This window comes from Nanorana parkeri, unplaced genomic scaffold (genome assembly GCF_000935625.1).
Source record: "Nanorana parkeri isolate BGI_ZX_2015 unplaced genomic scaffold, ASM93562v1 scaffold1956, whole genome shotgun sequence".
NCBI lineage: Eukaryota > Metazoa > Chordata > Amphibia > Anura > Dicroglossidae > Nanorana > Nanorana parkeri.
In genome coordinates this window covers 225221-240040 of record NW_017308224.1, presented here as the reverse complement: position 1 = coordinate 240040, position 14820 = coordinate 225221, and the positions used below count along the sequence as shown (strand labels likewise).

Below are 14820 nucleotides of genomic sequence, written 5' to 3'. Positions count from 1 at the left end.
CTGCAGGCTGGAGGTCTGCTTTAAACTGCAAGGCAAGTAGAGCTGGATAAGAGTATGACTACAAATCTTGGATAAGAAGGTCTGCACTTTTAGAATATGCAGTCTTAAATTACTATGATTCTTGCATAAGCCCAGTTATGACTCTCTAAACAGGGATGCCAATGATATTCCCTGCTGAAATACATTTACAAATCTGTTGAATACAATAATTAAAACAGAATAAGGCAAGTAAAACTGCGAAAGTCAGGTCAAATATTTCTTTCACCTAAACATTACAAATTCAAACATGTACTTGCTAAAATATACAGTATAGTTTCCCTTTATTAAGCTGGGAATTCTGGGGGTACCTGCTAGAACAAAGAAAGCCAGAAGTGTCCTATGTAAATACTCTGGATCCCACATAAAACATTGTTTTGCCTGTACTTACTTCTGCTGTTCAGAAAGTAAATAGTGTTCAAACACTTAACAAGCCCTTCCAATAACAGAATGTAATGTTCATAAATTACATTTTAAAAGGCATAAAATCACTTCCAACTTGTAAATTTTGAATCACTTGCTAAAATAAAAAATAGTATGGTAAAGACATACGATGATTTAAAAAGGAAAAAAAATCCTTGTTCCACCCTTAACCATCAAATTTTTTTTTTAAAAAAGGGTAACTGCTTCTTCAGGCCCTCTTATACATAAAATACATACATACATATATATAATATATATAATATACAGTTTACAGATTCAAAGTTCCGTAATGCTTCCAAAGCTGAGTGTAGCCAGTGCTCTATCGCTCCTTGCTCACCATAAATAGTATAATCTCCACCTAACTTGAATTGCGAATAGTATACAAAACACTTAACTTGGACAAGAGAGGAAGGAAGAGGATTTACCAGAGATTATTCACAGTGAAGAATACGGATTACTCCTGTGTTAAACTGCTTGTGTATGGGTCTCATGCTTTTTGCAGAAAATTTGGAGGTTAAATACTGAGTAGTAGCCTCATAATACAGAGATACAATCTTACTGTACCTTTAAATTACACAGATGGCTTCACTTCTCAATATGTGCTAAAATAAGAACAGTCTGTGCTGCCCACAGCTGCCAATCAGATGTTAACTTTGACATTCCAGCAGTTCTTAGCATGTTGGTAAAACATGGTACCTAGTCAGATTTTAGCTTATAGTATTCTTTCCTTTCTAAGCTTTCAGAAGCTAATTTCTGATTGGCTGCCATGGATTATTGCCTATACTGATCTTTGGAGCTAATTAAACAAACCCATGTGTATATTACTGTCGATACAAACACCTATGTTGCACATATGTTTTTCATATTCATACAAATCTTGTAGATATGCTCTGGGACACTGTTTTTCAACTATGGTCTTCAGAGATTACTAATGCTGGCCCCACACTTTTAGAGCTTTCCTTCAGCTTTCAACTACACCAAATCAATCTTCCACCATTTTGTTTCCCATTTTCCAATGACCAAATTATTGAAAATGGCATTGATAATTAAATGCTAAAATGCTTTTCATCTGGCACGGAAATGGTTTTGATCACTCTTCTTTACAATTGTTATCATTTGGTTGCCAAGAACTGAAAAATATATTTTAAAAAATGGTGGTTGGCAGACCTGTGCTTTGGATGAAAGCGGATGGAAAGCTTTACAAGTGCAGAGATTTACAGACCATGCCTTCTAAACTTTTAGAGCAAAGCTGCATTAATCCTGTAAATGAAGCACTCCAATTATTTCACCTGCGATTTTTCTGAAGACATCTAAAAAACATGCACTGCCAGAGGTCCGGGAGCACTGGAGTTTAAAACATTTCTACACCACACTCTTACATAACTTGTAGAAGCTGTAGTGTTTTCAGTGCAGATTTATAGATGTAGTGTGAATGTGAAAAAAAATATGGTTTCAAATTTCTGGTAAAACATGTCACATAGTAAAATGCAGCACACTGCACTGCAGGAAAGTCTAGATGATCCTATTTGCTGGGTTCAGCCCGATCAACTCCAAATGTGCACTGACCATGGTAACTTCAAGAAATAAGGTTTTTTTGTTTGTCAAGAATACACAGCCAACAGCATGTTCTTCTCTCTCATACTTTCCCTTCCACTGAGGGGTCATGTGGCACCAGCTTCAAGGTAACTCTGTAGCTTGCGAACAGTTGTTTCATCCAATGAAAAAAGGTCAAAGTCAAAAGTTGTGTTTGTGACATTGAAGTGGCCTGTTTCTTCTATGAGATTAACGATCTGGGGAGGAAGACCACATAATATGAGAGGAACATTGGATTTTAATTTGTACATTGAATTGGTTTCATGCAATGCATCTCTATTGCAATCTGTCTCTTGAAGAAAAAAAACTACACAATATCATTGTGTGGTGGATTCAAGACTCTTCACACGGGTATTTTAGTTTGTAACACATTCTTTTAGGGTTAAGAAAACTCAAAACAGTAAGTTTTGAAGGGAAATTACATGTGTGTACCTGCCAAATGAGTAAAATATTTCCCCTGAAAATTCTGGCTCTGCCTCTCTGGTTACCACTTTTTTTTTTTTTTTTTTTTAAAATAATGGAGAATGCAGAGCTCCACTGCTAACTCTGGCCTTAACCCGTTATCCACTGCCACTGCCCAGCTCACAATCCGAAAGAAGTGGGATGAAAGGGCTTAGAGTGTGTTAAGTTAAAAATTACTGGAATGGGTGTGATGGAGGTAAGGTGCCTGATGCAAAGAACAGTGTTCACATTGTGAATGTTGGAGTGAATGATATATGGAACGATTGGCATGTTCCTAATCAAAACGATATGGTCTTTGTAACATTATTCTGCCCTTGCTATCATGAGGGGAAACTCTTTTTTAGCATCTTACAATTAATTATTACAATTATTAAATACAGATATACACAACACAAAATCACCAAAGAGACAGGATAGATTAACCCAGTCCAACATGAACACAGATTTTCACACAAATTTCTCCTTAATTTCATACTGTGCAGATAAGAGGAGGATCCCACCTGCTGCAGGATGTTCCTCTCACGGAGAGCCATCAGTCTTCTGTGCAAATCAACCAGCTCATCTGTGTATGCCTAAAGAAGTAGGAATTGAGGGGAACAGAGACATTTAAACAATACTGCCAACTATACTAAATTAAATACTTGCTGGAGAAGAAGAAGAGGTGGCCCAAATTTACCTTGTCATACACTCCTTTCTTCAACATTTTTTCTGACTTGCTGCAAGTTTCCGGACTTCTATGGCCAGAGCTCTATATGAAAGGAATAATATGGAAAGAATTAATAAATATGCATATTTATAGCATGGAAAAACAGAACATTTTTATTACAAAGAACACACACGATACACCTCTGACACACCAAAGCATTTAAAAAACAGGTCAGCCATTTAACATATGTACTAAGAAAGATATAGAAGTACATGCAAGCATAAATGTCTGATTTGAGAAAATATTTTGCAATGTTACAATAAAATCAGATGTGTTTCACTGAAACATACAGCACTTTAGATATCTACAACACTTATGTCAGAAATCATAAAAAAAAAAAAAAAATAGGACTTTTGTACTTACCGTAAAATCCTTTTATTTGGAGTCCATTGAAGGACACAGGAATTCAGATACAGTCAGGTTATACTGCCGCCTACAGGAGGATTGGACAATGGCAAACAGAAAAATTGTAAGGCAGCCCCAGGATAATCCCTCCTCTACTCAACGTGCCTTATTTTGTAGGAAGCAGTACCAAGAGCATGAACAGACAAATACAGGAGGAACCAGTATCCCTCAACAGACTTCAAGAAAAGGATTTTATGGTACAAAATCATCATTCATTCTCGTCTATTAAGGGACACAGGAATTCAAATACAGTTGGGATGTCCAAAAGCAGTTCAACTGAAGGCTGGGCAACAAATCGCCAACACACCCAAAAGAACTAAGTATTGTCTGCAGCTCATAGGCCACCCAAAAGGACCAATGCCCAAATCTGAACTGGATAGGGCTGAGCCCCATACCAGACAAGGTGGCTGCCAACACAACCAAGGAAGGGCACAGGAAATCAACTTAAAGCTCAGAACAGGAAGAAAATGATTTGATGACTCTGCAACAGCAGAGAAGGGCGCTGAAGTGGACCGGGAAGAGATCGGAAAAGGGAAGATGGCTCTGAGGGAGGAGCTCCTCCAACACCTATTGTGAAAAAAAAGATATACAAAAGTGCCACAGCCTAATACAATAGGAGAGGATGTTACGGAGAAATAAAAATTACAATGTTGCACTCACTGAGGTGTTGGGAAAAACAGTAAAATGTAACTGCAGTTTAATAATTGTGAAGTAAAGCTCAGTACTGTTAAACAACCACTACTGCTACTGATGGTAGCAATGTGTGCATCTCTTATCAGGGCATTAAAAAACTGGCTGGCACACTGATCATGTGCAACACAGTTACCTTGATGACCAAGCGAGTCAGAGTCTCAGCTGTGCTCTTCAAAGCATGAACAGCCAGATTATGAAGAGTGTGGAGCATGCATGACACTCCATCCAGTCCCTCAGTAGTTAAGCCGGTGGTAATGGGAAATTTTAAAAGGCGTTGAGCAGTGCAAATTACATGGATACTCCCGGTGTTTCAGCCAGAGTGGCCTTCCTCATGAAGTCAGTCTTTAGGTACAGGGCCACACTTAGGCTGCACCACAGCTCTGACTTAGAAAGCGCTCCTCGGCTCACTTTTACTAGTACATACAATTATGGAAAGCACCACAATGCAGAGCCCAGTGCCTGAACGTCACATTCCAGGCTCCAAGTATGACCTTCAAAGATAACTTGAGGAAACATGATCTGGACAGCTGCTTTGTATGACCAGCTCAAGCAGCGATAGAATGAGGAATCTTGACTGAAATCAATGAATGGAGAATTGAAGGGGGGGATAAAAAATGAGTGAGAAATTAAGGGGGGGAAAAAAAAAAAAAAAAAGGCTAGCGAAATTTAGTCAGATTTTTTTTTTGGGCAGAGCTAAAGCAAAGATGTCCATCCTCCTAGGACACGAGCAAAAAAAAAAAAGAAATGCTGGGAAAAGGAGAGGTTATCCTGGTCTGGCTTACAATTTTTCGGTTTGCCAGTGTCCAATCCTTCTGTAGGCGGCAGTATAACCCAACTTTATCTGAATTCCTGTGTCCCTCAATGGAAGAGAAACAAAGTCACTTTACAACTTGAGCCATCAGTGCCTTTCACAAGCTTGAAAATTTAGGGTAGCCATGCACACTGCAATAGTTGTAGTGGGTCTACCCAATTTCAGCAGTATTGGTGATATTCAGGCAGGTTAGGGTGCCATCTAGGGGTTACCCAAGCTATGTTACACAACTCAATTCCCAAGAGGCAAACTTTTTCATGGACTGACATATAGATATGTTGGTAGTGACTGAAGCCGTTGAATTAGCACGACAGCCGGGCTACTAGTCTTTTCAGAACACAGAAGGCAGCAATAGCTATCTATACATTTCTCTCAAAAAAATAAAAAAGAAAAAGGAGATTGGCATTCTTCAAAATATAAATAAATAAAATAAAAAGGCACATATTTAAAACATTTATCCTTGAGAAGAGCTTGTTTTAGGTGGAAGCACACAGGGTTTACTGTACATACCATCAGCAGCTTTTAGTAGCCCTTTCTACAACCTAGCATTGGGACGTTCTGAACACACAAAGTTCCGATGCTACCTGGAAGTGTCGGAGCTTTGCCTGCTCTCTCTGGCTTCCTAAACTCCTACTGGCCCATTACTATGATGGGCTGCCCTACTAGCCAATAGAAAAGTGTAGGAGGCAGGAGTTGCGAGCAAAATGTGATGAACATGATAGACGTTTGCTTCTAACTGGCCACCATGTAATTTAACTTAATAACAGTTAAATTAAACTTTATATCAAAAGCTAAAATTTCTTTGGAGGCCACTGAAGAACTGTAATTCTTTTGTCCTTAAAAAACATGATTCCTATTTAAAAACTGATACATTCTGGATTATTATTTTTACTGAACATTAACAAGGAAATGTATATATTTTTAATATTAATACGGAGATTTCCTAAAAAGTAGATACCCCCTCCACAATTAGCAGATGTCAAATCCAAAACATAAGAGCACTATGTGCGCTTACCACCACAGTCCAGACAAGATCTAGAAGAGAGACCATAGCAGGCCAAACCAATAGAGAAAAGACCAGAGACATTTGGAGGGGCCGGTCAGTGCTGTTGGTGACTGAAGTTTAAACCTTTCACTGCCAGGCCCTACACTACACTTATGATTTAGTTGGTCAGACCATTTTTGCAGTTTTTTAATTTTTTTTTCATCATGTCTGATTTTGTAGGTCCATGGTAGTTGTGCAAATGTTTATCAATACTATATTTTCAATAAAACAGTAATGATTTTAATTCTTTTATTGTAAATTTTACATTGCGTCTTTTTAAAAACATTTAATAAGTCACAAAGTTTTCCTTTACATACACTTTAAATCTGTTGACAATGGCCATACACATGTGTGGCAGCACAGTGGTGTACTTTATGCCCTCTAATATACAGACTGGTGGTGTTGCTGTTTTGTGCTTGGAGCATGCTCCAACACCAAGATCCTGATTACTATTTACATTGGGAACCAGTAGGATGGGTCTCCAATCATCAGACCACCTCTGGGGGAAACCACCTCTGGCATTAAGAACCCCTTAAAGGACTGGCAAGAGCCAGAAGTACCAGATGTAAAGGGGTTAAGTTAAATACCTTGAGGCTGGTTTTATAACTGTGTTCAGGTAATTCACAATCTGCAATGTGGTGAGTTGAAGTGCAATGAATTAATTACATAATACACTAAAACAATGCACCTGCGTTTTGACTGCTGCAACTCATGGTAGTGTGTTGCTGTGCATTGCCTTAAAAAAAAGAAAAAAAAAGGGTTGTGTACATTAGGGTTTATTTTAAATGGGCTGCCGAAATGCGACACATTAGCTCATGACATAACATGCTTTAAAAACACTGCTAAGATGTACCTGGGCCCTGTAAGTTTTTGCCTGAATTGGGGTGTGCTGGCTGCCAATTCAAAATTAATTGGCATACGTGGTGCAATGCACCTTAATGCATGTGCAGTAATGCACCTACTGACAGCTCTTCTTCAATGAGACATCAGGAGTCTGATGTCTCAGACTCCTAATGTCTCCAATTTGAGCTGGAGAAAGAATCGGAGGACACAGAGTTTTCAGCCTTCTCCTCCCCTGGTGACAGGTGCTCTTCAATAAGACATCAGTGATCCAACAGATCCCTAATGTCTCTCCACTGTGCCAGAAAGAGAAACATAGGACACAGAATCATCTGTCCTTATTCTCTCCGAGCACTCAGCACACTAAATGCAGAAGTGACCACGACTAAACACTTCTGCATTTAGTGGTACTACAGGAGATGGTAAACATCTCCCCGCTTCTCCTCAGCACTGCAGCCAGCTCAAGAATTGTAGATAGCTTTATGAATGGATGTGATAATAGAAGGGAATTTATCAAAACTGGAGCAGACAAAAACTGGAGCAGCTGTGCATGGCAACCAATCAGCTTCTCTCTTTCCTTTTCAAATCTAAACTGAAGAGAAAAGCTGATTGGTTGCCATGCACAGCTGTGCCGATTTTTGTCTGCTCCAGTTTTGATAAATTCCGCTCAAAGTTTTCCACAATCTACTATGCAGCCGTTTTCCGCCATTGCCAATTTGGTTATATTCCAACAAGCAACTGTGGTAGGTGGGGGAGCGGGGTTTGTGTATTGAATGGGTGTGATCAACTGCTAGAAAGCCACCAATCACATTTATTTCCAACGGACACAGGTACTGGGTATCAGATGGCTGTAGGTTTTTGGCATAAGACTTACTGAGCCAGCCAGCTGGAAGCATTTCTGGTCTGTAGTAAGCCTTAAAAGCAAAAAATTATTATTAATCCTTGCAGTGTGGCTACCCCCTCACTGCAAGGGTTAACTGTTCGTTTGTGTCTAGGGCTGAAAATAAAAAGCTTTTACTTACCCGATCCTCGGAGGTGGCTTGCTGTTAGACCGATCCTTCAAGTGTCTATCTCCCTCTGCTGCAGCAGTCTAAGGATCCTCAAATCATCACATCCGAATACAATGTATTGGACGTGAGGACACCGAGGGACATACCATCGCTGCAGCGGAGGAGGAGAAAGGCTGGAGGTAGCGCTGCTGGCTCCGAGGATTGGGCGAGTATATATTTCTTATTTTCAGTCCTAGACACGAATGAGCAGTTAACCCTTGCAGTGCGATGGTAGCCACACTGCAAGGGTTAATATTTTTGCCTGGAGTTCGACTTTAAGTGCAGTGAAAGGGTTAAAGAGTTTACAAGAAGAGGCCCAGGACTGGGTATACCGCTCTGTCCTTAAAAATAGGGGTCTAGGTTCCACAACATTAAAAGCAGAGCTGACCCCTGATGAATGTCTTGCATGCCACACTCGGTGCACAAGTAACCCCTTTTCCAAAGTAAGCCATGAAAAATTTCAAGCACTTGTTATTCCTCCAATCTTTACTTTATTCTTTGCACATCAATACATAGGCAACCGCTGGCACTTTTCTGCCTCAAACAGCTTTAGTCATAGCGCATGACTAGGGCTATGACTAAGGTCCTTTAATGCAGAAACACATATTATGCATGTATCAATAAGCAAAGAATAAAGTTTGGAGGTACAAAGAGTTCCGGCAACGCTTTTTGATTATAGGGAGCTGGAGGGATAGATAGAAAGAGATTGTATATATACACATATACACACACACACACACACACACACACACAGTATATAATTGGATGCCATTATTATTTCTAAACATATATACTTGTATAAGTAAAAGATTTTCAAAAGTTAGTTGTGTTTGTAGTAATTTCTGGTGTTTGTGGTCTGGTGTTGACGTATAAGAGCAGGTAGTGCCTGCACTTTATACCTGACAGCAGCTGAAAAGAGAAACTTTAAAAGCAAGTAATGTAAGTGCCTAGAAAGGTTTTGATACCTGCCTCAGGTAATCCCTTGCAGAACAGCAATCTGACTGGAAGAGCCAATCAGGCTCTGCATGATCAAACTGAACTGTAAATAAATATATATAGATAAGATATAATCTTTTATACCTTGTTATTTGCTAGAGGCATCTTCTGTATGGGGGTGGTGCCACGACTAGGAGCAAAGGAGTCATCACTGCTATCGCTGTCACTGTCACTTAGACTCATTCTGTCAAGGCACATAGAGACAAGCAAAATAGGTTAGTTACAACCTAAAGGGTAACTGTACTTTGTAAACACACATTAGCCAAGTGTACCAAGTAACTATACAAACATATTCCAATACCCTCTGCTTTTTCTTTCCCTGTGGTTTGAGAGTTGATATCACAGGCTAATTGCTCCATTTACTGCAGACAAAGAAAACAAGGAAGACAGTCTGCTTCACATACCCATTTTATTCAGTGTCATTGCTGACCTTTCCTTCAAAAAATGCTAGCTGCCATGCTGTCAAGCTGATCCAATGGCTTCGCTACAACTTTGCTGGTTGACGCCAGAAGCCAAACTACTACAGTGTGTGCACAATTATTAGGCAAGTGAGTATTTTGACCAAATCACCATTTTTATGCATATTGTCCTAACTCCAAGCTGTATAAGCTTGAAGGCTTATTAGATTTAAGCATATCAGGTGATGTGTATTTGTGTAATGAGGGAGGGTGTGGCCTTAGGAGATCAACACCCTATATCAAGGTGTGCATAATGATTAGGCAGCTTCTTTTCCTCAGGCAAAATGGGCCAAAAAAGAGATTTAACTGACTCTGAAAAGTCAAAAATGTTAAAAAGTCTTTCAGAGGGATGCAGCACTCTTGAAATTGCTAAGGTATTGGGGCGTGATCACAGAACCCTCAAACGTTTTGTTGCAAATAGTCAACAGGGTCGCAAGAAACGCATTGAGAAAGAAAGACACAAATGAACTGCCAAAGATTTGAGAAGAATCAAACCTAAATATAAATAAATAAAATAAAAAGGCACATATTTAAAACATTTATCCTTGAGAAGAGCTTGTTTTAGGTGGAAGCACACAGGGTTTACTGTACATACCATCAGCAGCTTTTAGTAGCCCTTTCTACAACCTAGCATTGGGACGTTCTGAACACACAAAGTTCCGATGCTACCTGGAAGTGTCGGAGCTTTGCCTGCTCTCTCTGGCTTCCTAAACTCCTACTGGCCCATTACTATGATGGGCTGCCCTACTAGCCAATAGAAAAGTGTAGGAGGCAGGAGTTGCGAGCAAAATGTGATGAACATGATAGACGTTTGCTTCTAACTGGCCACCATGTAATTTAACTTAATAACAGTTAAATTAAACTTTATATCAAAAGCTAAAATTTCTTTGGAGGCCACTGAAGAACTGTAATTCTTTTGTCCTTAAAAAACATGATTCCTATTTAAAAACTGATACATTCTGGATTATTATTTTTACTGAACATTAACAAGGAAATGTATATATTTTTAATATTAATACGGAGATTTCCTAAAAAGTAGATACCCCCTCCACAATTAGCAGATGTCAAATCCAAAACATAAGAGCACTATGTGCGCTTACCACCACAGTCCAGACAAGATCTAGAAGAGAGACCATAGCAGGCCAAACCAATAGAGAAAAGACCAGAGACATTTGGAGGGGCCGGTCAGTGCTGTTGGTGACTGAAGTTTAAACCTTTCACTGCCAGGCCCTACACTACACTTATGATTTAGTTGGTCAGACCATTTTTGCAGTTTTTTAATTTTTTTTTCATCATGTCTGATTTTGTAGGTCCATGGTAGTTGTGCAAATGTTTATCAATACTATATTTTCAATAAAACAGTAATGATTTTAATTCTTTTATTGTAAATTTTACATTGCGTCTTTTTAAAAACATTTAATAAGTCACAAAGTTTTCCTTTACATACACTTTAAATCTGTTGACAATGGCCATACACATGTGTGGCAGCACAGTGGTGTACTTTATGCCCTCTAATATACAGACTGGTGGTGTTGCTGTTTTGTGCTTGGAGCATGCTCCAACACCAAGATCCTGATTACTATTTACATTGGGAACCAGTAGGATGGGTCTCCAATCATCAGACCACCTCTGGGGGAAACCACCTCTGGCATTAAGAACCCCTTAAAGGACTGGCAAGAGCCAGAAGTACCAGATGTAAAGGGGTTAAGTTAAATACCTTGAGGCTGGTTTTATAACTGTGTTCAGGTAATTCACAATCTGCAATGTGGTGAGTTGAAGTGCAATGAATTAATTACATAATACACTAAAACAATGCACCTGCGTTTTGACTGCTGCAACTCATGGTAGTGTGTTGCTGTGCATTGCCTTAAAAAAAAGAAAAAAAAAGGGTTGTGTACATTAGGGTTTATTTTAAATGGGCTGCCGAAATGCGACACATTAGCTCATGACATAACATGCTTTAAAAACACTGCTAAGATGTACCTGGGCCCTGTAAGTTTTTGCCTGAATTGGGGTGTGCTGGCTGCCAATTCAAAATTAATTGGCATACGTGGTGCAATGCACCTTAATGCATGTGCAGTAATGCACCTACTGACAGCTCTTCTTCAATGAGACATCAGGAGTCTGATGTCTCAGACTCCTAATGTCTCCAATTTGAGCTGGAGAAAGAATCGGAGGACACAGAGTTTTCAGCCTTCTCCTCCCCTGGTGACAGGTGCTCTTCAATAAGACATCAGTGATCCAACAGATCCCTAATGTCTCTCCACTGTGCCAGAAAGAGAAACATAGGACACAGAATCATCTGTCCTTATTCTCTCCGAGCACTCAGCACACTAAATGCAGAAGTGACCACGACTAAACACTTCTGCATTTAGTGGTACTACAGGAGATGGTAAACATCTCCCCGCTTCTCCTCAGCACTGCAGCCAGCTCAAGAATTGTAGATAGCTTTATGAATGGATGTGATAATAGAAGGGAATTTATCAAAACTGGAGCAGACAAAAACTGGAGCAGCTGTGCATGGCAACCAATCAGCTTCTCTCTTTCCTTTTCAAATCTAAACTGAAGAGAAAAGCTGATTGGTTGCCATGCACAGCTGTGCCGATTTTTGTCTGCTCCAGTTTTGATAAATTCCGCTCAAAGTTTTCCACAATCTACTATGCAGCCGTTTTCCGCCATTGCCAATTTGGTTATATTCCAACAAGCAACTGTGGTAGGTGGGGGAGCGGGGTTTGTGTATTGAATGGGTGTGATCAACTGCTAGAAAGCCACCAATCACATTTATTTCCAACGGACACAGGTACTGGGTATCAGATGGCTGTAGGTTTTTGGCATAAGACTTACTGAGCCAGCCAGCTGGAAGCATTTCTGGTCTGTAGTAAGCCTTAAAAGCAAAAAATTATTATTAATCCTTGCAGTGTGGCTACCCCCTCACTGCAAGGGTTAACTGTTCGTTTGTGTCTAGGGCTGAAAATAAAAAGCTTTTACTTACCCGATCCTCGGAGGTGGCTTGCTGTTAGACCGATCCTTCAAGTGTCTATCTCCCTCTGCTGCAGCAGTCTAAGGATCCTCAAATCATCACATCCGAATACAATGTATTGGACGTGAGGACACCGAGGGACATACCATCGCTGCAGCGGAGGAGGAGAAAGGCTGGAGGTAGCGCTGCTGGCTCCGAGGATTGGGCGAGTATATATTTCTTATTTTCAGTCCTAGACACGAATGAGCAGTTAACCCTTGCAGTGCGATGGTAGCCACACTGCAAGGGTTAATATTTTTGCCTGGAGTTCGACTTTAAGTGCAGTGAAAGGGTTAAAGAGTTTACAAGAAGAGGCCCAGGACTGGGTATACCGCTCTGTCCTTAAAAATAGGGGTCTAGGTTCCACAACATTAAAAGCAGAGCTGACCCCTGATGAATGTCTTGCATGCCACACTCGGTGCACAAGTAACCCCTTTTCCAAAGTAAGCCATGAAAAATTTCAAGCACTTGTTATTCCTCCAATCTTTACTTTATTCTTTGCACATCAATACATAGGCAACCGCTGGCACTTTTCTGCCTCAAACAGCTTTAGTCATAGCGCATGACTAGGGCTATGACTAAGGTCCTTTAATGCAGAAACACATATTATGCATGTATCAATAAGCAAAGAATAAAGTTTGGAGGTACAAAGAGTTCCGGCAACGCTTTTTGATTATAGGGAGCTGGAGGGATAGATAGAAAGAGATTGTATATATACACATATACACACACACACACACACACACACACACACAGTATATAATTGGATGCCATTATTATTTCTAAACATATATACTTGTATAAGTAAAAGATTTTCAAAAGTTAGTTGTGTTTGTAGTAATTTCTGGTGTTTGTGGTCTGGTGTTGACGTATAAGAGCAGGTAGTGCCTGCACTTTATACCTGACAGCAGCTGAAAAGAGAAACTTTAAAAGCAAGTAATGTAAGTGCCTAGAAAGGTTTTGATACCTGCCTCAGGTAATCCCTTGCAGAACAGCAATCTGACTGGAAGAGCCAATCAGGCTCTGCATGATCAAACTGAACTGTAAATAAATATATATAGATAAGATATAATCTTTTATACCTTGTTATTTGCTAGAGGCATCTTCTGTATGGGGGTGGTGCCACGACTAGGAGCAAAGGAGTCATCACTGCTATCGCTGTCACTGTCACTTAGACTCATTCTGTCAAGGCACATAGAGACAAGCAAAATAGGTTAGTTACAACCTAAAGGGTAACTGTACTTTGTAAACACACATTAGCCAAGTGTACCAAGTAACTATACAAACATATTCCAATACCCTCTGCTTTTTCTTTCCCTGTGGTTTGAGAGTTGATATCACAGGCTAATTGCTCCATTTACTGCAGACAAAGAAAACAAGGAAGACAGTCTGCTTCACATACCCATTTTATTCAGTGTCATTGCTGACCTTTCCTTCAAAAAATGCTAGCTGCCATGCTGTCAAGCTGATCCAATGGCTTCGCTACAACTTTGCTGGTTGACGCCAGAAGCCAAACTACTACAGTGTGTGCACAATTATTAGGCAAGTGAGTATTTTGACCAAATCACCATTTTTATGCATATTGTCCTAACTCCAAGCTGTATAAGCTTGAAGGCTTATTAGATTTAAGCATATCAGGTGATGTGTATTTGTGTAATGAGGGAGGGTGTGGCCTTAGGAGATCAACACCCTATATCAAGGTGTGCATAATGATTAGGCAGCTTCTTTTCCTCAGGCAAAATGGGCCAAAAAAGAGATTTAACTGACTCTGAAAAGTCAAAAATGTTAAAAAGTCTTTCAGAGGGATGCAGCACTCTTGAAATTGCTAAGGTATTGGGGCGTGATCACAGAACCCTCAAACGTTTTGTTGCAAATAGTCAACAGGGTCGCAAGAAACGCATTGAGAAAGAAAGACACAAATGAACTGCCAAAGATTTGAGAAGAATCAAACCTGAAGCTACCAGGAACCTATTATCCTCCAGTGCTGTCATATTCCAGAACTGTACCCTACCTGGAGTGCCCAGAAGTACAAGGTGTTCAGTGCTCAGAGACATGGCAAGGTAAGGAAGGCTGATACCCGACCACCACTGAACAAGACACATAAGTTGAAACGTCAAGTCTGGACCTTGAAATATCTGAAGACGTTTTTTCAAAGGTTTTACGAACTGATCAGATGAGTGACTCTTGACAGACCAGATGGATGGGCCCGTGGCTGGATCAGTAACGGGCACAGAGCTCCACTTCGACTCAGACACCAGCAAGGTGGAGGTGGGGGGCTGGTATT

General features: G+C 40.0%; 1 protein-coding gene across 1 annotated transcript in view; it reads right to left on the bottom strand.

Moving 5' to 3' along the window:
* Nucleotides 1-1592: 1592 nt before the first annotated feature.
* MLLT1 (MLLT1, super elongation complex subunit) overlaps nucleotides 1593-14820 on the bottom strand; it is a 35322-nt gene continuing 22094 nt past the window's right edge. The window contains exons 9-12 of the mRNA XM_018572163.1: nucleotides 13619-13718; nucleotides 3191-3262; nucleotides 3015-3086; nucleotides 1593-2249 (exon numbers count right to left, since the gene is read on the bottom strand). Of these exons, the coding sequence (XP_018427665.1) occupies nucleotides 2121-2249; nucleotides 3015-3086; nucleotides 3191-3262; nucleotides 13619-13718 (373 nt within the window). The 3' untranslated portion in view covers nucleotides 1593-2120. The remainder of the gene's footprint in view (nucleotides 2250-3014; nucleotides 3087-3190; nucleotides 3263-13618; nucleotides 13719-14820) is intronic.